This window comes from Pimephales promelas, chromosome 24, assembly GCF_988280905.1.
Source record: "Pimephales promelas chromosome 24, fPimPro1.hap1.1, whole genome shotgun sequence".
Classification (NCBI taxonomy): domain Eukaryota; kingdom Metazoa; phylum Chordata; class Actinopteri; order Cypriniformes; family Leuciscidae; genus Pimephales; species Pimephales promelas.
The window spans coordinates 8,240,735-8,265,022 of record NC_142792.1 but is presented as its reverse complement, the minus strand read 5'-3'; the positions used below and the strand labels follow the sequence as shown (position 1 = coordinate 8,265,022).

At 37.5% G+C, this 24,288-nt stretch overlaps 2 protein-coding genes and 1 long non-coding RNA gene across 5 annotated transcripts; all 3 read left to right on the top strand.

Moving 5' to 3' along the window:
- Positions 1-3,407: 3,407 nt before the first annotated feature.
- Positions 3,408-13,665, top strand: LOC120476560 (uncharacterized). Its single transcript, XR_005622175.2, has 3 exons — positions 3,408-7,596; positions 8,761-8,894; positions 10,391-13,665. It is a non-coding gene; the product is annotated as an uncharacterized LOC120476560 (long non-coding RNA).
- A 1,530-nt stretch (positions 13,666-15,195) lies between these two features.
- Positions 15,196-17,682, top strand: LOC120477177 (microsomal glutathione S-transferase 1). 2 transcript variants are annotated; one of them, XM_039668649.2, is made up of 4 exons: positions 15,196-15,302; positions 16,831-16,960; positions 17,146-17,243; positions 17,324-17,682. In XM_039668649.2, the coding sequence occupies exons 2-4, from the start codon at positions 16,844-16,846 to the stop codon at positions 17,568-17,570; spliced, it is 462 nt and encodes a 153-aa protein (XP_039524583.2). In that variant the 5' UTR covers positions 15,196-15,302; positions 16,831-16,843; the 3' UTR covers positions 17,571-17,682. The 2 variants fall into 2 exon arrangements, with proteins under 2 accessions (XP_039524583.2, XP_039524582.2); XM_039668648.2 differs by having other exon boundaries at positions 15,203-15,302; positions 16,807-16,960.
- Positions 17,683-18,609: 927 nt separating this feature from the next.
- On the top strand, positions 18,610-20,886 carry mgst1.1 (microsomal glutathione S-transferase 1.1). 2 transcript variants are annotated; one of them, XM_039668196.2, is made up of 4 exons: positions 18,610-18,777; positions 19,415-19,545; positions 19,688-19,782; positions 19,880-20,886. In XM_039668196.2, exons 2-4 carry the CDS (start codon positions 19,420-19,422, stop codon positions 20,124-20,126), a joined length of 468 nt encoding a protein of 155 aa, XP_039524130.2. In that variant the 5' UTR covers positions 18,610-18,777; positions 19,415-19,419; the 3' UTR covers positions 20,127-20,886. The 2 variants fall into 2 exon arrangements, with proteins under 2 accessions (XP_039524130.2, XP_039524129.2); XM_039668195.2 differs by having other exon boundaries at positions 18,611-18,777; positions 19,420-19,545.
- Positions 20,887-24,288: the final 3,402 nt, after the last annotated feature.

Here is a 24,288-nt window from a genome sequence, read left to right as displayed (position 1 = left end):
TTCATGTTATTAATGCATTGTTTACAAAATAAACCTTATTGTAAAGTGTTACCACCATTATTATTAATATAAGTTATGCTAAGATTATAGTTATTTCTATACATTTTATAAATGTATTAAGTAATTTATAATAAACACTAAACATTTGCGGGTGTAGCCTATTTATAGACTGAAAATGAATCTTATCTCTCTTGCTATTGGCATATGGTAAAAAGTAGGCCTACATTTGGACCCTGATTCCCAGTATTATGAGTTCAGATTATTGCTAACTATAAACTAAATTAGGAGTCAATCTGTCATATATTTTTAATTCAGTATGTATGACATATAGGCTATTAGGTGGCCGGTGCAAACGCTCTTGTAACCCGGTTTCTGAACCAATCTGACTGACTCACTGTCAGCCGGTCGCCACTCACTCACTCTCTGACAAATGTCTTTTTTCAGATTGATTGCTTTTCTGCTGTTTTATTCATAAATGTTTTTTCTTTCTCTTTGTTCCTTGAAGCAGTCGTGAAAAATGGTGCGCTCAGGGTGGCGTTTCCAGGCTAAAAAAAAAAAAAATCATTTTTAATGACACATGCGTCACCTGTCAACTACATTCATCACAGGCCAGGATTTTGCGTTTTGGAGGTGTTGTGTGTGTGTGTGTGTGTGTGTGTGTGTGCTCTTTTCACATATTACCCAGCGGCAACAGCAGCCTACCTCGTAATCAATTGCTATGGAAACATGTTATTCTGTGTGATTAATAGCATACACACATCTTATGTTTCTCTCATTTGTCTGAGAGTTGTTCAAGGGTGCTTAAACAGAAACATCCAGCACTGTGCTGCATTCATTCTGATAGGGTGCCATTGCTTATCATTGGCAAGTCATCTCTCGGCTGCTGGATTTGAACATGCTCGCAGACAAAAGAGAGCAAAACGACTGCAAAAGATCTGTGACAGAATGTCAGAAGTTGCCTTCGAAACGCTGCCGGTGAGATTATGAATAATTGGTTGCATTTATTGAGCTGGCATATGACAGTGAAGCCTGACAGTTTTGTGTCAATTGCATGTTAACATGCTTGTTTTGACATCCTCGATTTAGGAGTTTTGACAAAACAGATATTGTCCATGAATGCACGGATATGGTAAATGCGCAGTGTTTGGGAACTTTCCAAACTGTCACAAGCTAATATAGTTTTGCGCAAGTCAAGTTACTCTTTTGCTGAAATGGCTATCAATTGTTGCTTATCTTTTTTTCTCCTGTGATGAGTTAAAAAATAAACTCTTTCTTTCTTTCTTTCTTTCTTTCTTTCTTTCTTTCTTTCTTTCTTTCTTTCTTTCTTTCTTTCTTTCTTTCTTTCTTTCTTTCTTTCTTTCTTTCTTTCTTTCTTTCTTTCTTTCTTTCTTTCTTTCTTTCTTCCTTTCTTTCTTTCTTTGAAAGAATATCTGAATATATATATATATATATATATATATATATTATTTTTTAAATATATATATTTTTCTTTCTTTCTGAATTTATTTTTATTTCTTTCTGAATATATTTTAATTTTTTTATTTTTATTTCTTTCTGAATATATTTTAATTTTTTTATTTTTATTTCTTTCTGAATATATATTTTTTGTTTGCTTGATTCACATTTTATTTTAATTTTGACAGCCTGAGCTGCTCTATCTGTGACACTTTTTATTTGATATTTTATTGCTTTATATATATTTATTTATATTTTCATTTCAGTCATATAAGCAATTTATTTTGCTGTCTTTTTTTGTTTTTAATTTTATTTTAATTATATGAGTGAATTTCTTTCTCGCTCTTTTGTTTTTATTTTTATTTGAGCAAATTTTTGTTTTTTGCTCTTTTTTATTTTCATTTATAATCTCATTTTTGTTTGTTTCCTTTTGAAAATCTGTTGGTGTTTCCAGGTTTACATTAGATTTGAAATCTTTCATTTTCCGCAGTCTCGGACTCAATATTTCCTTCAAAGCGTCAGATCTGCCAGAAAGGTTAAAGAGAGAGCTAGAATGAATAATAGTTTGGGAAAATGAATCCTGCACATAAGAAAAGCTGTCCTTCAATACACATCAAGAAATTCCATTCAGCCACTGGAGACAAATTTTCTTTTATTCACTTTGGGCTGAAGGTCATCAAAACTCACACTTTGCTTCTCATCACAGTAGGAGTGAACGAGGTGGAGAAGACAATTAATCCCTAATGATATTAATGATGCAATTAGAAGGTATACTAGCTTTTCCCGTGAAGGGGACAGAAACCAGTAGCGATGGATACTATCCTGGGACTTCACTAGTGTCAGCCCGCACCCTCTGATGCTGCTGTGATGCGCACAACAAAAGAAAGCCACGGCTCCTGCAGGAGTGTCTCTCGTTGCGTGCAGTTGAATGTCTTTGAATGTTGACCTTGGCACGGAGCTCCCTTGCGACCGAGTAGTGAAGGAATACATGTATACGAGATCAAACCTGCTCTCTGGCCTCACCTGGCACTGCCGGTCTGATGTTTGACTCTCCGAAGAGCCTTTGCTCCAGCCACACTTGTCAAACTCCACTGCTGAAATGAACGAGGAAAAGTTCATTAGCTTTGATCCCTCTCAGATCTGCAGTGGATAAATTATTTGTCATTGACAGATCAGCCAAGTATTTATAATCCGTCGAAAATGCTACAGGGCTGATGAAATGGAAGGTGAATGGCTTTTACAAAGACTAATGTGAGCTTAACTGTTGGCATTTACCCGATATCAATAAATCCTCATTGAAGTAAAAGGTTATGCAGGTTGACAATAGAAAATTGTAAATGTTGAAAAACTTAGTTTTTAAGCTTTAATTAAGTGGCTAATATTCACAGCTAAAAGCTGTTGATTAAGTTTATTTAATTTGATTAATAGTATATTAAGCACGTCATCCTTTTGCAAGACAAAAATGTCCCTGACGCATAGCTCAAGCTACACCTGATAGCACACGTACATCACAGAGATGTCTATTTGACGTGTGTTTACATCTGGAAGACGTATTTTTTAGAGTGTTTGCTCATCTGCAATACGAGGACGTTTAATATCCTGTCAGATGTCAAATAGACGTTTAGAAGATGTCTTTAAGATGTAATGATGTAGAATGTATGTTAAACTGACATCTTTAAGATGTCTATTAGGCTTTCCAGATATTTAACAGACATCTCCCAGATACCACGAGTCTATTTGATGTGATTTTTACATCTGGAAGACGTATTTTTAAGAGTGTTTGCTCATCTGCAATACGTCTATAAAACGTTTCCTGTCAGATGTCAAATAGACGTTCAGAAGATGTCAGTTTAACATGTATTCTAAAACATTACATCTTAAAGACATCTTCTAAACGTCTATTTGACATCCTAGACGTATTGCAGATGAGCAAACACTCTTAAAAATACGTCTTCCTGATGTAAAAATCACATCAAATAGACTTGTGCTATCTGGATAGCTATATATCTTATATTTTAGCATTATAGAATCCACTATTCAATTCAGTTTCATAGTAAATTCAAATACTCAGTGTTTGAAAATGATGTCTGGTGTGTTGGACACTTCATACACTGCATGTCGCAGCTTTATAATAGGTCATTTGGTACACAACTATGGTTTCACAGGTGTTCTGCAACTGCGTTCCCTTTTGCAATCCCTGAACCCACTATAGTTGATAACTGGTGTTTGGAGTGACCAAATTCAAGTCTTCAGCTTCTTGAGGTGAAACTGATCCTCTGCAATCTAATGTACATTAACAAGCCCATATTTCAGACCTAACAAAAGGCCACAGTTGCAGCGCAATCAATATGAAAATACTCCAAATAAATGAAAAAAGCTTGCAAAGGAGGTTCAGCTGGTGAAGATGAGTTTGAAGGAGGGGCACTGAAAGATCAAGCTTCACTCGTAGATTACAACATTTGATGGATACTCCAAAAACATGGCGGTGATCTTTATTGATCGTCTTGTTTCTAATCAGGGAGTGTAACTATTGACTCCTGTGAGGCTGTACGGGGAATTTTATAAATGCTGTTTTTAAAATTCAGGTTTGCACATCATGATTTAGGGTCAAATTGGACCAGTTTGGCTATTTTGGATTTTAAGACGACGCTCATCCTAAAGTTAAATCAAACGGGACTGTAAAGGTTGAGAATTACATTGCAATCTGGATGCAGATTGCGCTTCCGCATCCAGACTATGGACCGGAGGTGTTTTACCCTAGCTTTAAATATTAAATGATTTAGTTTCACGAGATGAAAGCCTGTCGTCTGTTTAACAAACCTTTCCCAGGTATGGTGACCGCCTGAAGGTTCAAGATACAGCGGAAGAGAGAGAGAGTTTACTCGACCAAAACATGTTCTCCAGGCGTTCCCAAAATCGACATCTGCACTGCTTGTTTTTATATATTAAACATACGGGCATAACTATATTTAAACCTGCCGGTGAGGGGCAAATTTATCAGCACGTCCATGGAGTTGTTGATGGGTCGAAGGGGCCGCTTGATTAGGCGTAATGCTCTGGGAAGAGATCTGCCAGCGTGTAGGAGACAGAATAATTGTTTCGAATAGGGATTCTCAGCACTCCTCTGAGCTTGTCAGCTGGTGTTTGAAGTGTGCTCTGACATTGGGAAAAACTCAAGGGCAGGGGTTGAGCAGGAAACAGCCTCTCAAATGAGAAAGGAAGCGAATTGAAGAGGAAAAACAAAGACAAAGGTGACTTCTCACAACTTGTAAGTGCCATTTGTGTAATAAGTTGCTTGAGTGTGTTTGTATACGTGTTGAGAGAGTTGCTTCTGAACTTTTTTTTTTTTTTTATTAAATATGAGATAAATTCCCCTCAGAGACCTCAGAGGGACCCAGCAAAAAGACCTTGAGTTTTCCTTGACTTTGAGAGTCACCCAACATGAAACAAGATGGAGGATAGAAGGATACCTCACTTGGTCTAAACTCAGGTGGGTCTCCCTTCATCTGAATGTAAAGAAAGAAACAAGTGTACTTTCAGGAACTTTGAACATGATATGAAACGCCACACAAGGCTAGCAAACGTCCCTTCTGGGGTGGGTTTGTGTGCAGTTGATTGTCTTGTGTCCACAAAAGCATGCTGTGGCCAAGAACTTGCCCTTCAGTTTGAAGTTGATGTATTTGTAGGCTCTTTTTAAAGTTTCTTTTAGTAGAACTTCTCTACTAGGTACAAGGCTGTAAAGTATTGTGGAAATTTATGCTATGTCAAAATTACCATAATAATGTGATGACTATTCATGTCCTCAGACCAGGCCTGAATGGCCATTGGGGGAATCGGGAGAGTTCACGATGGGCCGCTCATAAATTTTGCCGAATAATGCTAGCTATCAAATTGTGCTACTATATTTGCAGCTCTTTGTAGTAATTATAGCCTAAATATTATTATATGGCATATATTACCAATGCATTCTCATCCCAAGGTGTCATATACTGACACTTTTGCCAATGCGTATACATCCAAAGCACATGGCACCCTTTAGCATCAATATAACACGCTTCGGTTATGCTAGGTTTAGGTCTGGGGTAGGGTTAGACCACTAGGAGGCGCCTTCTGGTCCGTTTATATCTGCGTCTCATATTGACGCTAAAGGGTGCCATGTGCGTTGGATGTAGGACGGGATGAGAACGGGCTGATATTACGCATACAGTAAGTTGAGCCACCACGTGACTTAATTACCGGATTTTGTTTTTAATTATCCGTCCATGTTTTTAAAAACTCTGTAAATTATACCATTTTTGAGAGGCCTCACGTAGGTATTTTATTATTGGTCATTATATAAAGTTGTGCTTTGATTAAAGTATGTATTTATAGTATAATACAAATGTCAGACCTTTTCTCTGATCTAACTTGATCTTCTTAGCCACACTTTTGCAATTAACCAACCAACTGGTTCCAAAGTAATTGGTGGTTGGAAGAGGTCAGAAACTACTGCCGTCGCACACTGTATAACAACTTTATAAAATCTAGAAATGTTGATAAAACAACAAAAATATATTTTTTTTAAAGATTAAAAACGATAGACTATTTAAATAAATAAATAAATGCTTTTCTGTTAGATTAAAGGTGTATCAAGGACTCTTTGACATTCACTTTGAAATAATTTCTAAATATCCATCATTTGATGTGCAAACAAATGAATAATAGTGTTTTCTTAGGGGAGGTTTGTATATACTGTCGTTTTAGGCCTCGCACAACACATGCTTGACACCGAAAGTGTGTGCACTCCAACCTGGAACAAGGGGATAAATTATAGCAAACAACAAAAAGTTGCATGAAGTTTCCCTGGGTGTCCTTGTGACAGGCAGTGCATGGCATTAAATGGCACAGTGCGAAAAAGAGGACAACCCACTAGACAACTAGACGAGAAAGGAAACAGTCATGAAGAAAACATGAGACTTGTATTCTCTTCCCCGACACATATTAAAACAGAGCGAGGCTGGAAACGATTAAACAAAATCTACTGCCGGGGGAAAATGTATAAAAAACTTTTTTTTTTTTCTATCAGTCAAAACTGTGACACAATTGTGACAGTCTCCTTTGAAGTTAGCGATGGAAGCCGACGAGGGACCTTGCAAGTGGGTAAATAAAAGATGGAGCATTTCTCCCCCTCTTTCCTTCGCTGGTTAATAGGGCAGCCCCCGCTGATCAAAAGCACATTAGCTTTGATTAATCAATCAATGCCCTGGTGGCCCACTCCTTCCTGTCAATGACTGGGGCCGCCAACTAGACCCCTCCTTACTGCACGCTAACATCCGGCTGCCGTTCTCACGCTGCGATGCCAGCCGAGATCCTCAACAATCGATCTTTAGTCTCTCTTACTGCTTTAATTTGTGAACCCTTTCCTGCTAACGACTCTGTTTGAGGTGTATTCATTTTACCACAGCAGACTTCATCTTGTCTGGGCTTTCTCGTTTGAAGTTATTTCAAGTTGTATTGCTGCCACGGAGGTGAAGTTTAGTTCCAACAGCAAGAAAAACCTTACAGAATATTTTGGGTGAAACTAACTTTTAGTTTATGGAAATGTTCCCTTTATTTTACAACAGTTGAGGTCCGACAATGAGTATATACTGTATATTATATGCGCCGGAAGTGATCGCTTGCGTGTGTAGTTTTACCTTTCACTAAACATATTTAGATATATACCGAAATCGTCTTCCTGTATATCTAAATATGTTTAGATCTTCACAGTGAAAGGTAAAACTTCTGAAATCTCTGTGTAAACAATGAATGACGTACACACGCAAGCGATCACTTCCGGCGCATGCGCAGACCGAAGCGCCCGTGCCTTCAGATCACTTGGACATGGCTGCGGTTACACGAGGTAAAAACGATATAAATACTTTTTTTTTTTCTCACACAAACCGCTCGTTTCGTGTCTTAGGCCATCAATGTGTACTTACATTTACGAGTCATTAAATCATGTTTAATTTTGACTTCTCTGTGCATACTCTTTGAGGTGACCGAGGGAGGACCCCCTATACCTGCATTATATGACTGATAGACAACAACGGTTTGACCGAAAAATATCAAAATTGAAAATACTGTGGAAACAAAGACACCTACATCTTGGATGCACTTGAGGTAAGCTAAAACATATCAAAATTAATTTCAAAGTGAACTATCCCTTTAACTCAGTCTACTCAAATCGGAATAAAAACCGTGTTGTTGGTTCTTTGGTTTCGTGTGTTACTTTTTTAGTTTGCAGAACAATAAATATTGTGTCTAAAATATAAGTTGCTCAGTATTAACTAAGTAATACAAAACAAACTAAAGTTTTGTATAAAAATAATATCTCAAATGCTATTGTGCGGAATATCAGCATGGATACCCGGCCTGGGGCTGTTGAACTTTAATGCTAATGTACTTTAAGGGAATATCCACTCAAATGTCTGAAAAAAAGAAAAAAAAGCTGGTTTACTCAATGGCCAACCTTACAGGTCTTTAATAAGTTCCACAACACCTTACTGGTCACTGTTGGGGAAAGTTACTTTCATAAAAAATGTGTTACAATATTGTGTTAATCCCTAGTTCCACATGGTTACTTGAAAGCAATGCGTTACATTACTTTAGCGTTACTTTTTCTGCTTGTTTGTTTTAAAATAACAAAAACCAAAAGTTCTGTTTTTGGCAAATTTAAAGGCCCCTTCACGCCAAAAGAGAAATAAAGAAACCTCAGTCTGAAGGAATTGCAAATTAGTCAATAAATGGAAAAACAAAGTAACTTTTGTTACTTGTTTGAAAAAGTAACTCCGATATTTTGTTGTACTCTATATTGAAAAAGGGTTACTTTACTAGTTAGCCTACTTGAAGACAAGTATTCTGATTATGTAACTCATGTTACTTGTAATGCCTTACGCCCAACACTGTTACTTGTTTCCATTCCGTTGGTCTGCTATGCTCCGCAAATGCGAATGGAATTTCATATGACAGGGAAAGTAAACTTTCTTTCCAGACTTGTGTGTGTAGGGGGGGCTCCCCGTGGGGGACGGAGCGCTGAAGAAGCCCTGTTCCAATTCTGTCATTGTCAAAGTTTGACATAATAAGCGATTGTTCACGCGCCTTTGTTGAGTGATAACAACACAAGAGCAGGGTCCCAATTCCTCACTGTTAATTTTTTTGTTGTTTAAAGTAAAAAACACAAGATGCCTATTCCTTTAAGGGATGCTTGGCAGTGCTTATGCTAAGTAATATAATAAACCTGTCGTGATGTCTGTTTGAACACCTTTTATCTTTCCAAATCCACAGGAGGGCTCTGCCTTTGCCACGTCGAAGAAAAGCGGCACCTCTGAAATAATTTAAGTCGCCCTTTTTTGAAAGCCCAGACAAGTTAAGAGAATTCACATCTAAGATCAAAGCCGTGCGGTTGCAGTGCCACTGAAGTAAGTGTTGGCTCTCTAGCTTTCTATGTTGCGATCCAGTGTAGTTTTTTTGTGGTTAAAAGGCTGTGTTAGCTTTTCCTAGCACTGACTAGAAAGTTAAGCATGTTTACATCCAGGTGTGTGTGAACAGCTAATGAAGTGTCAAGATAGGCTATATATGATGTCCACCAATATGTTATGTACCAGCCAAATGATTGCTTTATCTCTAACACCAACCTTAATGTGAATGTCAATACTTCAGCGGACTTTAGATAGATTAAATGGTTAAAAGAAGTTCTGTCATCATTTACTCACTCATCTTGTTCCAAAGCTGTATGTTCTATTGTTTTTCATGAAACACAAAATGAGAAATATTAAATTTTCTGTTTTCATGTTAGACATTTTATCTGTGAAGTGTGGACGTATTTGTACCCATAATAATAGAAAAGGTTATACTGAGATAATTAGAAAATAAGAAATAGTCAAAATTCGAGAAATAAATTCAATTGTGAAAAATAAAGTCGCATATTGCTTTTTTTTAAACTCGATTTTCAATAGTCAAGTTCCAACTTGGACTAAAAAATCCTAGAATAAAAGTAGTCTGTATGACTTCATGTGCTATATTTTAAGTTTTTAATTTACTTTTATTCATTTAGCAGATGCATTTATCCACAGCCACTTGTAGAATCATGTGTATGACACAATATAAGTAATATTACCATACCAAATTATTGTAAGCATCTACAAACATCAAAAATATTGCCCTTTTTTTAATTTAATTTAATTTTTTTTTTTTTTACTATTTTTGCATAAAAAAAATCAATTAGTATCTAGTGCTTTTTTAAATGCATAAAATAAAAATATTTGCAGATAAAACTAAGATTGGTGTAAGTCACTAGTTTATCCGTCTGCGTATTCAGTACCTTCGTCCATATTTTCAAAAAGTTTCTGCCGGTGAAATCAAACGCACTGGCACTGATCTGTGATTGGTCTGCGCATTAGGTCCAACCCCCTATGGGCATGTTTGAAAGGGTGGGATCTAGTGCTTGTAGTCTTTACAGAAATTTTACACTTCCTCCTGCAATACAATGGCGTAAAATGACAATTTTTGCGTCATAGGAGGAAGTGAAAAAGGTCAATAGCAGATTTCTCTCCTCTCAGGGGAAAATGAGAGACTGTTGCCCGACCATTCAATAGTATAACTGGGTTTCAATGGAAAGCTTCATGCAAATGGGTGGAGTGTCCCTTTAAGGAGATTCACCTCTTCCACATGTAAAGTTCTCTGAGTGCAGAGAAAAGCGCTATATAAATGTAACAATCTATTATTATTATATGGTAAGAGCTACATAGTGACTCTTCAACTTATTTTTGTGTTCCACAGAAATAATAACATCATATATCATATCATATAAAACAATCTGATGTTTGTGTAAGATTCATCTGAACACCGTTATATGGTTGAAGAAAAGAAAGTTCTTTTGCTAGTTTCTTTATTCATCTCTCTTCATTCTTGACAGATAAATCTGCTGGGATTCTCTCTTTTTTTTTCCTTACACAAGAACATCTCTAATTTCATCAGCTCTCCTGACTGACAAGCATCATTACGGATAAAATTATCTTGGTAATTATCCTGCCGAAAAGAGATTTATTTCCCTTTGTGAGGAGGAGATCCATGGGGCCACGCAGTGATCTGCAGCGTGGAGACGCTTCGTTAAAATAAGCATCCTAATGAGACGAGCCCTCCTGCAGAGCGCCGAGGCCCAAGCGTTACGCCTAGCAGGAGCCGGAGCTTTTGTTCAGATGTGCATTAAGTAAGCGTGAACACGGTACCGTCTGAGTTTGGAGGACCACTTATCGAGGAATTCACAGTACGTAATTATCTTAATTTGCACCCCGGAGCCATATCCGATATGACACCTTCCGCCCATGACTACTCTGACGTAACTCACTCGTAGGCCCAGCCACGGAAAAGGGGTCAAGCTATTGTTGGGAAGTGAGATGATTAACAGAGAGTTCATTGACTGAGATTGGAGATATTTAGTTTGCAAAACTTTGCCTGTAGAGATACAGTTTTGAAAATTCGACTATTAACCTGCTTGAACCAGACTTGTGTTAACCTGCAGTGGTTTGTTGAATTTAAAACCGTCGTGAACAGACGCTATATGAATTTTCCAATGATGGAATTCTTAGTAAATCCCCCATGGACGTTTACTTTTAGCTGAAGCATTTATCCAAGCATTTATTTAGCAGTTGAGAGGGGATTTGAACTCACAACCCGCTGCTAGTGCCACCCTCTTCCAAATGCATTGGATGTATTTTGACATGGCACAAAAGTACATGAGTGGGTTTGTGATGGTAATCTTTTCTGGAAGTGATTTTTGAGTCTCCCTTTCACTGTTGTTTGTGTGTTTGATTCTCATATCAGATCATTAGCAATTATACAGGTTGACTAATTTTGCCATTAAACTCGAGTTTAGGTGAAGCTTATGGGGAAACAAGCTCTTTACGATAATGAGCACCAGTGTTTGACGTAATTAAGTGCACAACAAGTAGCCTCTTTTCCTAATGGCTCTGCTAGTTAAGGGTCATTGTCGATGGATAGATTATTAAAGACTGAAAGAACTTAACAGCCTGCAGGAGTTTAAGACAACTTTCAAGTCACAAGCAGGCTTTTAACCAGAAGCTGCCATGCTGTATCTTTTGGTAACGTTGTTGTTTGGAGTTAGAGTACTGATGGACTAAGATAATCTTTAACATAAGCAAGGTAAGAAGTGCCCCATTATGCTATTTTAAAGGATCCTTATAATAAGCTTATTGCTATAATAAGCTTACATGCATACAAGATCAAAAAACGCTTTCATTTTCTCATAAATAAAAACTTTTCTGAAAAAGTCAAAAAACAGTCTTTCAAAACCCCTCCTTTCCAAAACTCTGCTCTGATTGGTCAGACGGCCCTGTCGTGATTGGCCGACCACTTACTGCACCCGCTGCAATGAAATGGCTATTACCATATCTGATTTTTAGCTCCAGAGGCTTCCTCGGCGCTTGATACTTAGTGATACAAACAAGATTTTTTCCATATTAATTCCAGTGCGTTGACCTTAGACATTCCCTGTTTTATGTAACAGGAAGCGAGACTGGAATTGACTTGTTTCGCCAGTTCAGAATCGATTCTTTCGTTTTGGAGACAATAACTTTATTTGTCGGTCACCTTGATTTTTAAAACTATACAGACATTTCACATTCACAAACAGCTATATTACACACGTTACACACATGAAAAGATAATGCTCGAAAAGTTATAATATAATAGGGTATAATAATAATACTTTATTTTAAGGTATCCTTGTTTCAATGTCATCACTAATTATTGATACATTTAAGTACTGAGTAATAATTAACAGCATATATATACTTACTACACTGTAAAAAAATATTGTTGGTTTAACTTAAAAAATGAAGTAACCTGGTTGCCTTAAAATTTTAAGTTCATTGAAATGGAAAAATGGAGTTAATACAATGAAGGAGATTAATAATTTCATCATCAGAAACTCAAAATATTAGTTACATGAACTACATAAATTATTTAAGTTGATTTGACAAAAGAAATGTTGTGATTACAAATCATGAAAATATTTTTTGTTTAGGGTTATTTGCATGTAATTATGCATAATTTACTGTCGTTACTAAACTAAGTACATGTAACATGTAACAAGGACACTAAAATGAACCTTTTTTAAAACTTTGTATCTCTTTTTCATAACTTTGTATCTGGTTTGTTGTTCTTCTACATGACTGTGTTTATAGTCATTTATTCAAGGTTTTATTTGGAAGCCCAAAATGATTAAATTATGTTTCTGAAATTATGAAATTAATTAAAAAACATATTTTTATGTAATTTTAATGTCCCTAATTATGACTTGGTAATAATTTGTATTTGTATCTCATGATTATGGTTTAATATAAACTTTTTAATCTCATACTGTAATTATGATTTATTGTCATAATTATTACTTTTTTCGGCTGCGTTTGCCGAAGTCTGGTGGTTGGCATAGAAACGTTATCCTGAGACTCGCCAAAAACTATGGATATAACCAAGACTTGCACTCGTACTGTATGTGCATCCCAATTCACAGCAGACTTGTACACTATTCCATCCCATTTCCTAGTATAAATAGTGTGATTAATGTGTTCACACTGAAAATTCCAAAAAGAAAAAGTGCACTTTAAACACCCGGATGATGCACTTTATTATCCAGAGAGACATGTTTTTGGAGACATAAAACTGCCAACCCTGTCAAAGCAGGTCACCTTCACATGCTGATTGCATGATGCAAATTTATGGTGTAAACATGCATCCGAGCAAGTACATAGGCCTGCTCAGCGTTCTGCTCCTGAATGCCCAGGCACAGTGCATGTGACAGCGCAGGAAGAAATGTAGACGCCGCCTTGGGTCGATACAAAAAATGTATGTGCTTGGAGCCTAGGAGGCATTCAGTAATGAAATCAATAGCTGTGCTTGGCTCCTAGCATTAAGATCATTGGTCTGGCTGTTATTTAGTCATCGTTGTCCTACAACCCGGGTGCAAGTTGGCTACCAGTGAAAAATCAATAAAGTGACACCACAGTCGGCATCGCAATTACTGGTGAGACTGGTGAGAGATCAATTCATGTGTTGGCCATTAACAGGTCCTTTTGGGAAATCATACTGCATTATTTGTGTTCGGTTCTGTCTCGTACAAGCGCTCTCCTTCCCTGTCTCGCTCTAAAACGGTGAATTATACAAATCAACAAGAGACCAGAACAAAAGACCAGAATATGTTCCAGCAGCGATAAGGATGTTTCTTGCACCTGCAATGCCTTACAAAAACACCAGCACAATGGCGACATGACGTGCAGCTGTTTAGCGTGACAGTGGTGTAATTGTAAGGAGGGAGAAGACGTCTTGCTCTTCACTCAGCTTGAGACAAGACTAACTTCTCGCTTCGAGATCCTCTGCTGAGGAAGATGACGGGAGCGGAGAATGACTAGATCTCTTTAGTGCCTACAATTACATGGCATGATGCCTTATGTGTGCAGTCAACAGAATAAGGCCTAATGAAGTGGATACCTTAAACACGTAGCCTACCTTCAAAATAGCAGTGGTTAAGTGCCAATGCACCATGCGGCGTTCTGCATGACTGAAAACACCTGAAAAAAAGGTCTTTGATATAGAAGTTGAAGAGAAACACATATTTGTTAAGCTGACAAGCTTTTTATGGAAGCTTGTTTCCACCACTGAATGAAACAATTGGAAAGATAATTGCGACTTTTAATTTCGCAGTTATGACTTCTTTTCCCCTCAGAGTCGCGAGATATAAACTCGCAACTGCAAGAAAAGAGTCATAATTGTGAGATAAAAAGTCTCAATTCTCTTTAATTATCTATTCTATTTCATGCGAAAACATGTCATACTGCTTTTTTTTATTCCAAGCAACTTAAAAAAACAAAACACTGTCATGACAACTTGTAATAATTCGTACGAGATGGAAATCATGGTATCAACCGTTCAAACTTTTATGTTTTTTTTTTGTTGTTTTTTGCCAAATTATGTTTAAAATTTGGCTTAGAGGTTGGGTTGGTTGGTTATGGTAAAGTCAAGGCCCTAATTTTTTTTTACGAGTTTGTCATCTCATGAAAACTCTCATGAGACCGGGTTGGATCCTATAACCTATAACACTTTACATTAATTTAAGAAGTGTTTTGTGATATAAAGTGCTCAGTTACACAGTATTATGTTTGGATGTATGATAGATCATAATGAAAATGTACAGAACTTTTATGATTAGCCTATAGAAAACACTTCTTAGAAAACAGTGTGTAGATTCTAAGTCGAAATAAAACTTTTCAAGAAGATATGTTTAGGCCTACACCAAGACCAATCTAAGTGTATAGAAGTGGTCATAAAAGCCTACGTTTTGATTACATGGGAAATAACAGATCCTATTTTGTTCCAGTGACTATTCACACAAGTTTACTGCCTTGGTAAAATATTCCGAATAAACTCTGGAGTGAAATCAACATATTTTGCAACCCCTCACTGTTACATAACGTGACAAACAGGCTTAGGGAGTCACCATGAAAATGCAAGCATACTTGCCAACAGCAAAAAGAAAAGACAAAACACAAAAGAAATAGCAGTTGTTGTGTTTGATTTTGCTGGAAGACCTTACTGTACAGAATCAGATCAAAATAATCTAGGATTAGTCATTGATCCACAAAGCTCCAAAGAATTAAGCTGTTAACTTGACAAGAAAATTACGCTACAAGGAATGCGGTAGCTGGCTCTGGTCCAAGTAGGCTGTCCAATGCGAAACTACTTGCACCACAACTGAGCAATTGATTCTGTGCGCTGTGACACACTTGTCATCCGCAAGAATCGTCAACCAGGTAAGCATGGAGCAACATTTCCCTTCTTGCCCCATTTGTGTTTGATATTGCACTGCATTTGATTGGAGAGGCGCGTGACAAAATACAAATAAACTATAAACTAACTAAACTAACTAAGGTCTTACATGCAAGCCAACAGAAATCGAATACCCCCGCGGCACAATGCACTATAGTTGAAACTATTAGTTTCAGTGTAAACAGGACATTGTTGTGTCGGATCGCTTGCAGCGTGAACTGCGCAACAGGGTGGATGGGGTGTAAAAAATAGATAGTGAGCGAAATATTATGGAAATGTAATTGTAGCCTATAGTGTTTGTAAAGTAAAGGCTTTGTTATAATGTGCATCTACAATGCAATTATTTATTTGATAAGTAGCCTATAGTATTTGAGTATTTCCTCAAATGTCTATTCAATAACAATGATGTCCAATTCGTGAATGAATAATTTTTTGTGTGCGAGTCAGATCCTGTTAATGGACCAGTTGAACTGGACTTGCGAATAGAATCGAAATCTAACTGCAGAAATTTGATTGTAGCTATGACAGGCAGTTTTAAACATTCAAATAAAGTGGTTTGTAATAGGCCTAAACAGTGTGTAGGCTATGTCATGCTTGGCGTAGACAGAAATTGTATTTTGGGTGGGCCAGTGAAAATGTCAGTGGACCTATAGTTTTTCATAGAAAAAAATTAGGCCTACTTCAATAATACTTTACCTTAGAGAGTAGAAAAATTGATTGACAAACTGCAAAAACAGTTACACCTTTATATTCGGCAAATCATCATGTTCAACCAACAGAGCTCAATAAAGGATGGACAAACCACAATAACCTGTCAATTTTATTCAGGCTAGTCAGCAGTGCAAAGACAGTTCACCCGAAAATAAAGTAAGCTAAAATAATAATTTCGCAGTTAGATCGGCGGGTAAAGACAGGGAGAGAGGGAACACACACAGCAGTCAACAATGAATCAGGTAGTATATATTAATATATTTTCTTAAATATTTGAATAATAAAAATAAACTAAAAATGTAGTTTTATCAACCTTGCCTGGGTGGGCCAGTGCCGCCCTGGCCCAATATTGGCTACGCCCCTGGGCTATGCCCTAACGAGAGTTTAGCTCCAACCCTAATCAAACACACCTGAAGCTAAAGGTCTTCAGGATAAAGTTACAGGCAGAGCTGAATGGGGTTTTTTTTCAGGGTTGGAGCTAAGCTCTGCAGGACAGTGGCCCTCCAGGATCAACGCTCCCCACCCCTGCCCTAAAGGAACCTCAGACTTGTTTTATAAACCAGTTATTTGAAAAGAATTGTTGAAAAGAACCGTTTCACAGACATATCTCACATCCATTGATCAAGAAATAACTAGAAACCTTTATTAGCCTACACTGAATAAAAGCAGAAATATTGTACTACCTGAACAAAATAGGCCTATAATAAGATAGGTCTATGTGCATTTTTAAAAAAAAAAATTTTATGATATCTTAATGTCTGTCATTGCCTGGACTAGCTCTGTATCGTTGTCCTTTGAAAGAAAATTCGGCAACATGGCTGACCTGATAAACAGCGATGTGTTCCTGGCCTTCTCCACATATACTACTATTGTCATTCTCAAAATGATGCTCATGGCTCCTCTGACTGGATACTTCAGGATAACCAGAAAGGTGGAATTGGTTTTAAAAATTCATTTTGATATAAATTGCAATAAAGAAATGTGACTATATTAATTCTGCATTATGTTACAATCAACTTGAACATTGGATCTAATGCAAGAATGATTGTGTATAGGTTTTATAGTGTTGCTCCTCAGCAATAGACTATAATTAATGTGTTTCTGTTCATCACACAGGCCTTTCAAAACTTTGAGGACACTGCGATGACGAAAAAAGATTCAGAGGAGAGAAAGAAGATGCTCCAGACCAATCCAGATGTAGAACGTGTCCGAAGGTAATAGAAAAGGACGGACCTATCTTCATCTAACCTGTTAATGGCATATATTCTCAGTGATTTTTGCTTTTGAATCACAGATGCCATCAGAATGATCTGGAGAACATCATTCCCTTTGTGGTGATCGGTCTCCTGTATGCACTGACGGGGCCGGATCTCTCCACGGCTCTGTTGCACTTCCGAGTGTTTGTGGGTTCACGTTTCATCCACACTGTGTCTTACGTGATGTCTCTGCCCCAGCCTAGCAGAGCTATGTCCTGGGCGGTGGGAATGATCACAACTTTCTCAATGGCCTACAGGGTTCTCACAACAGCACTCCATCTCTAAAGACACCGGTGCTTTGCAGAACGGGAGAGGCTTGTTTTGTATATTTTATTGTCCTTGATTTATTTTCTGATACACTGTATGCAATTCATAATAAAAACTGTCAACAATTAAACTGTATTTTTGATGAATTTGCAGTTCCCAAAATACAGGTATGCCTGTCTATAAAGGTGCTAATGTCACTGCTTAACTTCCAATTTTTGTTAACAGTCAACAAGTCATTGTCACAGTGACTCAGCATAGAGGGTTATCAATGTTGACAGTCTGTTTGGGAGGCATTCCAAGTGCTAAAACATGCTTTTCTTCAATACTTGTGAAACAAGTAGTCCCAGGCTAAAACGCTTTAGTGTTTGAGCTGTTTTAACTGAAAGCAGATTGCATCGGCACATATTAAATTTAAAATATGTCGGTGCCATTGTTTTGTCTCAAGATGCACACCAGTAATTGAAAAAACTTTTTATTTCCCTAAGGCACGTTTTATAAAAGCTACTTAAACTATAAGGCCCAAACCTGGCTCTTAACCTTGTCTATGAAACCAGGCCGCAATATATATTAATATATAATTATATTTTTTTATGACTTGAATGATTAAAGTATGACTTGTGTTTGACTTGAAGGATTCTTTATTGAACATTTTGCAACATCTACGTCTTATTTGGTCTGTGCAAAGAACACTTTGAGAGACATCACAAAATCAGTATGATTACAGTTTGACGTGCCAAACGATGCAGTGAGCAACTTTTCGTAAGTTGTTCATATTTGTTTCTGTTTAAAATGAGCTAAAATCGAGAAAAAATAGTCTATGTGGCACAACTTACCCCAGCAGTGCGGCAAGATAATAACCTACAGGTGCATGTTGTCACAATTAAGAGCAATGTGTGTTCAGTAAGCTGTATTTTTTAAGTAAGCTATAAATTTTAATAACCTTAAGTCATGTAGCTTACTGATAGAGTAAAAACAACCTCACCCAAGAGAAATATTAATAGAAATGAGATAACTAGCGTTTGCTTGGCTTTGCTACCGTCATTCTCCATTGTTTGAGCTACAGCAGCGTGCCTGTGGATGTCTCCAAATTGCGCAAAACAGACAGTTGTATTTAAATATAACAGTTCCTTGTCTGGATGTGCAAGTTATTTGCATGCGAGACTCCCACCCATCTGATTTGACGTTAGTTCTGGAAGAGCTGTGAAACTGTGTGGAGTCAAAAAAGGTAAGAAACGCCAGCTTAGACTTCATTTTAACCTATCGCTTTTATAGTTTTGTTTAGTCTTCTTGTCAGTAGGCTACTTATGTTTTTAAATTGCCTTTCCTTTGACATTCCTTCGGTGTCCTAGTTTGCTTACGTAAACAAACGACACATGCATGAAAATGCACCGTGTTACAATGTTAAACGTTTATAATATGAAAACCTTTCAATTCTGCTATAAGAACAGTCGAGGAATTGACATTTTGTTCTGTTCATGTAACTTAATTGCACTAAATTCAACTTAAAAGGACACAAACAACTCAATGTGCTGTTAAAGGAATATTTGCGTACAACTTTTTGGTAGTGTTTTTGTCCACATTCTGTGAGGGAAAACTCTAAATACTACACTTGAAGCTTGCTTTTATGATACGGACGAGCTGTTTTGGAACATGATAGTTAGTTTTTAACAATAAGCTGGTAGAATTGGCCACATTTGTTAGTTGGGGCGATTATATAATACAATTTCTATCAAAATAAATTCATGCTTTTGTGATTTTGCAAATGAGTATCAGGATTTCTGTTTGCTTTATGTTGACTTTATTTTTGATTTATTTTTCATATGTTTGTTTACTTTTTTTTCCCCCCCATTTGTAAATTTTAATAAAGATGGCCGAAGTTGTGCACATGATTGACAGCGAGGTCTTCCTGGCCTTCTCCACATATGCAACCATAGTCATCCTCAAAATGATGCTTATGAGCCTTGTGACTTCATACTATCGGTTGACGAAACAGGTACACTTCTTATAGTTCAATTCACAGCTTAAACAAACCGTGTTATATTGTTCTCAATTTACAGTGTGTACAATCCACGTTATATTTTCTTATGAAGTTTTCAAACACTTAATTTTAACAGATTTAATGACTCCTCTTTTAGGTTTTTGCAAACATGGAGGACACCACCTTGGTGAAGACCACAGAAGACCGGAAGAAACTGGTCAGGATTGATCCGGATGTGGAAAGAGTGCGAAGGTAAACTTATAAACTGTTTTATGACAAGATCAGTGGGTGAGCGATTAAGGTTCAACTTATGTTTTCTCTTTCTGATGCCTTTGTTCTTGAATCACAGATGCCATCAGAATGACCTGGAAAACATAGTTCCCTTTGTGGTGATCGGTCTTCTGTATTCACTCACTGGGCCGGATCTCTCCTCGGCTCTCTTGCACTTCCGGGTGTTTGTGGGGTCACGCTTCATCCACACAGTGACTTATGTTATGGCTCTGCCCCAGCCTAGCAGAGGTCTGTCCTTTGGTGTGGGGTTGCTCGCAACCATGTCTATGGCCTATAGGGTGCTCACCACCGCTCTTTTTCTTTAATGGATGACACTCACTTCATTTAAAATCATTTCGTTTTTGCAGTTTTGTGTGAAAGAACACACAAAATATTTATTTTTTTACAGAATGTTTAGTGCGCTTTCTATTGGTTTTCAGTACCACACCCCCTTTAATGCGCTTTATTGTGTAAATGCTTATAATATGCCTTTAAACTGCTGATAATCTTTGATAATTGACAATCTCCTGGCACACATTCGAGGATGAGTCTGAAGCTTTGACATGGATTGCACATTGAACAGACATTTGTTTTTATTTTGTTACTTATTAATCACGAGAAGCAGACTTTGATTAACAGCTCTAGATTCTGTCAGATAATTAGGTCTTTGTTAGTTTGTAAAAGCACAGGACAATATTCAATTAGCATTTTAAAGAAAGTTTGGCCAACAACTACAACAGCAAAAAAAGCTTATTAATGGATAAAATAATATTTAAAAAAATGTTTCTGACAAATGGTTGGTTAATCTTGTAAAGTTGTAAGTGTGCAAGAACCCAGTGCATGTGTTGTCCACTAGAGGGAGCTATTTGAAAGCCCAAGTAGTACTAATGTTTACATTCAAGTTTGTCTAATGCACACGGAGTACCTCTTTATTTGTTTCTAATTCACCCTTGACATACAAAACATTCATTCCTCTGCACTCTATGTCTATTCTGCCTCAACCGATAAACTGAACTGTTTTATACTGCTACACATAGATGATGTACATTAGCAGATGATTGTTAAAAATAGCCCTGCTTAACATAACGACGAATGGTTTCTTATTATTCACAGTACCTTGATATGTTTTAATTGGCTTGTAAACGTTCTAATTTTAATCTCATTCTAATCGTTGCTACTTAATTAGTCTAAGATAGGCTATTTAAACGTGTCTTTCAGTGTTTTGTCTTGAAGTGTTTCAGTCTTCATATGAGATTTCAACAAAGTTCCATTATTGAAGTCATAAAATCTAAGTTCACTTTATTACGATGGCATTTAGGTAAAACTAAGGATCTCAACCATGATCTCAACACAGCCATGACCTATCAAATCTTCTGAAAATTAACTTCGTAAGTAAAGCAAGAACATCTGAAATTCTGCGTAAGTGAATGCATTATATTTGTTCATTGCAGCAATTTATTTTTACACTGGTAAACAACTCTGGGATCTTAAAGTCAGTGTGAAATAGAAGTTGCAACAGTCTATCATATTGTGACATATTTCCAAAAGTAAAGGCTTATTGAACAGCTACAAGAAAGAAAAAAAAATGTATGGCAGGATTTTATTTATCAGTTATTGTTTGAATTATGAAAAGTGAGTGTTGTGTGAGTCATAACACAAGAAAGAGCAATGACATTTTGATAAAAAATTACCCCCGAAAAGGTAAATGCATTAAAGAATCGTTCACATCGTTCACAGCAGAAATGTGCATTAAAAAGCAAAAAAAAAAAAAAAATGTTTTGATTTTAATCTGCCCTTTGAAGAGATTTATACTAAGAACACAACTAGTTAAAGAGAACCTATTATGCCCCTTTTCAAACTTGGTTTTGCTTTTGGCTTCAACTAGAACAGGTTTTCATGCTGGATTTGTCCAAAAACACATTTTTCACATGTGTAATGTAACTTATGTTGTTGGTGCAGCAGCTCTCTTCACAGTCTGTCAGCAATGCTCTGTTTAGTTCCTGTTTCTCTGAAGCCCTTCTTTCCAAAAAGCGTAATGTACTTTCAGTGGTTGGCTGGATCAATGTGTTTTGATTGGTCAATCGCTTCGAGCGTGCTTTGCAAATGTCACTGCCCTTACCATAAAACAGAGTTTCAACATACCGTACTAATAACGTAACCAGGTCTCGCCTTTTTTTGTTTGTTATGTCTTCGGTGGGAATTGAGGAATATCATGACGTGCACGTTCCCAGAAGAAAACCTAAGACTACAAACCGAGGTGATATGGAGAATAACTCTGTTTGGAGACTTTGTAACTTAGCAAACATTTTCCGTGCTCAAATAGCAACATTACACACTAAAGAAATTTGAAAATGCTAAAAAAATAAAATAAAAAAAATAATAGGATCCCTTTAAACCAAACTTCTTAATTATTTGAGCATCCTTCAGCTGCTTCGTCCTTCTTTTAAACCAGCCCTCTCCTGGTGACACAGTAAATACTAGTACTTAGCCCCAAGGTCGCCACGGCTGGTCATGCATATGCCCTGTAAAGGCTTTTTCTCATTTGTTTTGGGCCTGTGCCCAGCTCCAGGCTGTGCAATATTTCAGTCAAGCCAAGCATTTTACAGGCCGGGCAGATGAAGAACAGCTAAACCTTGCTCTGTGATCAATAATGACTGATCCGCCCACAAGGGGCTCTGTCTCCGCTGGGGAAGAGCTGGGTCCGGCCTATCCAAGAAGATTTTTTTGGGTGGAAACTCAAGGCTCTTGGAGTCAACCTTGAAGTACATTCTGTAAACAGAGTCAGACTGACACATGCCTGAATTAGCGCTAGTGGTCCCATTGATAGGCAGATGCTGTACTGTTGTGTTCCTCCCACACTGTTTCTATATTGCAACAGACATCATATATTTCTCAGATCTTCCCACTGCCTTATTGTAAGGCTCGTTAACTGTACGGATGCTTAATTAGCCTGCACTTCAAAGTCATGGCATGGGCCAGTATCAAGGTTTAGGAGAGATTTATATCACACAATGGCTCCATGGGTCCTGAAAAATTAATGAACGCTTAGCCGGGATCCGACTTATAGGCGACACGGCGCAATATAAATCAATTTGAGTTTGAGCCTTGCAATTCAGAAGCGACCGTATCTGCTGGACTAGGCGTTTTTAGAGTGTTTTTAGAGGTGCATCAGCGGTAATGCGGGCGAAATAGGTCAGGGGCGAGATGTGAATGCACGGTCTTGTGACCTTTCTTCAATGACGGCATGCTTTCTTTCTCATACGCGCACACGAACTAACGACTTGTGAGTTTATGTGAAGTAATTATGGGTGCAGAGATCAGCCATAATCACATTGAGACAGAAGCGAGCGCAGGTCAGGACCATATGTTCGACTCCTTTCTCAGTGCGAGAACAGACTTCAGTGGAATGTGAACATAATAAGGACTAACTAATGCCTTTCGCATTGCTGCTCTCTTCTCTGCCCTTCATCTCTACCGAAGCCCATTACTGAGCTCAGAGAATTGCACCAAGCTTGCCTCTTTTTTTTTTTTTTTCTTGTACACTTGTCATTGCCATTTATACACAGGAAGTCATATTATCTCATGTGGGGTAAAACTCACCATTGAAAATGGCCACTTGAAGGGGCAAATAAATCTACCTTCAATGCTCAGTGAAGCAAATGCCCTGTGTTGACTCGATGATTTCAGCATATTTATCTCAGCGTACCGCCTAATAGATGGCCTGTAGGCCAGAAGTCATAAGAAAGAGGTGCTTCATCTAACATTTAAGCATAAGCATCATTTCGGTGCTCGTGTTAACACATATAACTGCAAGTGCAAAAAAAATTCAGCGCGTAGCTTGTTTTTGCTGCATAAATGCCTGTGACTTTTTTTTTTCAGGATAATCTTTTGCAATATAGCGTTATAAGAGCTAATATCTCACAGATTTTTAGAAAAATGTTGTCTGTCAGCCTTGATGCAAGCTCACATTTACTTTCTATTTAGTAAATTTGACTGAATCTGGATGATTTAAGTAATTTAGGGGTGTTTACATGACATCATTTTCAACTAAAAATGTCACTTTTTATGCGTTTCGGCTGTTCATTTGAGCCCATTCTCATCGCAAGGCGTCATATGTGATGCTTTTGCCAAAGCGTAAACATCCAACACACAAGGCACCCTTAGTTTAGTGTCAAATGAGACGCAGATATATATGGGGCAGAAGGCGCCTCCTAGTGGTCTAACCCTAACCCTACCCCATACCTAAACCTACCCATAACCGAAGCATCTCATTTGACGCTAAAGGTTCCATGTGCGTTGGATGTTTACGCTTTTGCAAAAGTGTCGGATATGACACCATGGGATGAGAATGCGTTGTTGATTTACATGACAATGGCGATTTGGGGCCTGAAAACGCAAACATTTGAAAACGGGTTTCAAAGTGAATTTGTGAAAACGTTGACGTCATGCACATGCATGCATACATGTTCAGTCTATAGGCGTGTAGTG

What these genes read in the sequence shown, in the direction of transcription:
- LOC120477177 (XM_039668649.2), top strand. Translation starts at nt 16,844, where the DNA reads ATGGCTGACCTGATAAACAGCGATGTGTTCCTGGCCTTCTCCACATAT. An exon ending in ACTTCAGGATAACCAGAAAG is followed by an intron (nt 16,961 to 17,145) that starts GTGGAATTGGTT and finishes TTCATCACACAG; the next exon opens with GCCTTTCAAAACTTTGAGGA. An exon ending in GATGTAGAACGTGTCCGAAG is followed by an intron (nt 17,244 to 17,323) that starts GTAATAGAAAAG and finishes TTTGAATCACAG; the next exon opens with ATGCCATCAGAATGATCTGG.
- mgst1.1 (XM_039668196.2), top strand. Translation starts at nt 19,420, where the DNA reads ATGGCCGAAGTTGTGCACATGATTGACAGCGAGGTCTTCCTGGCCTTC. An exon ending in ACTATCGGTTGACGAAACAG is followed by an intron (nt 19,546 to 19,687) that starts GTACACTTCTTA and finishes CTCCTCTTTTAG; the next exon opens with GTTTTTGCAAACATGGAGGA. An exon ending in GATGTGGAAAGAGTGCGAAG is followed by an intron (nt 19,783 to 19,879) that starts GTAAACTTATAA and finishes CTTGAATCACAG; the next exon opens with ATGCCATCAGAATGACCTGG.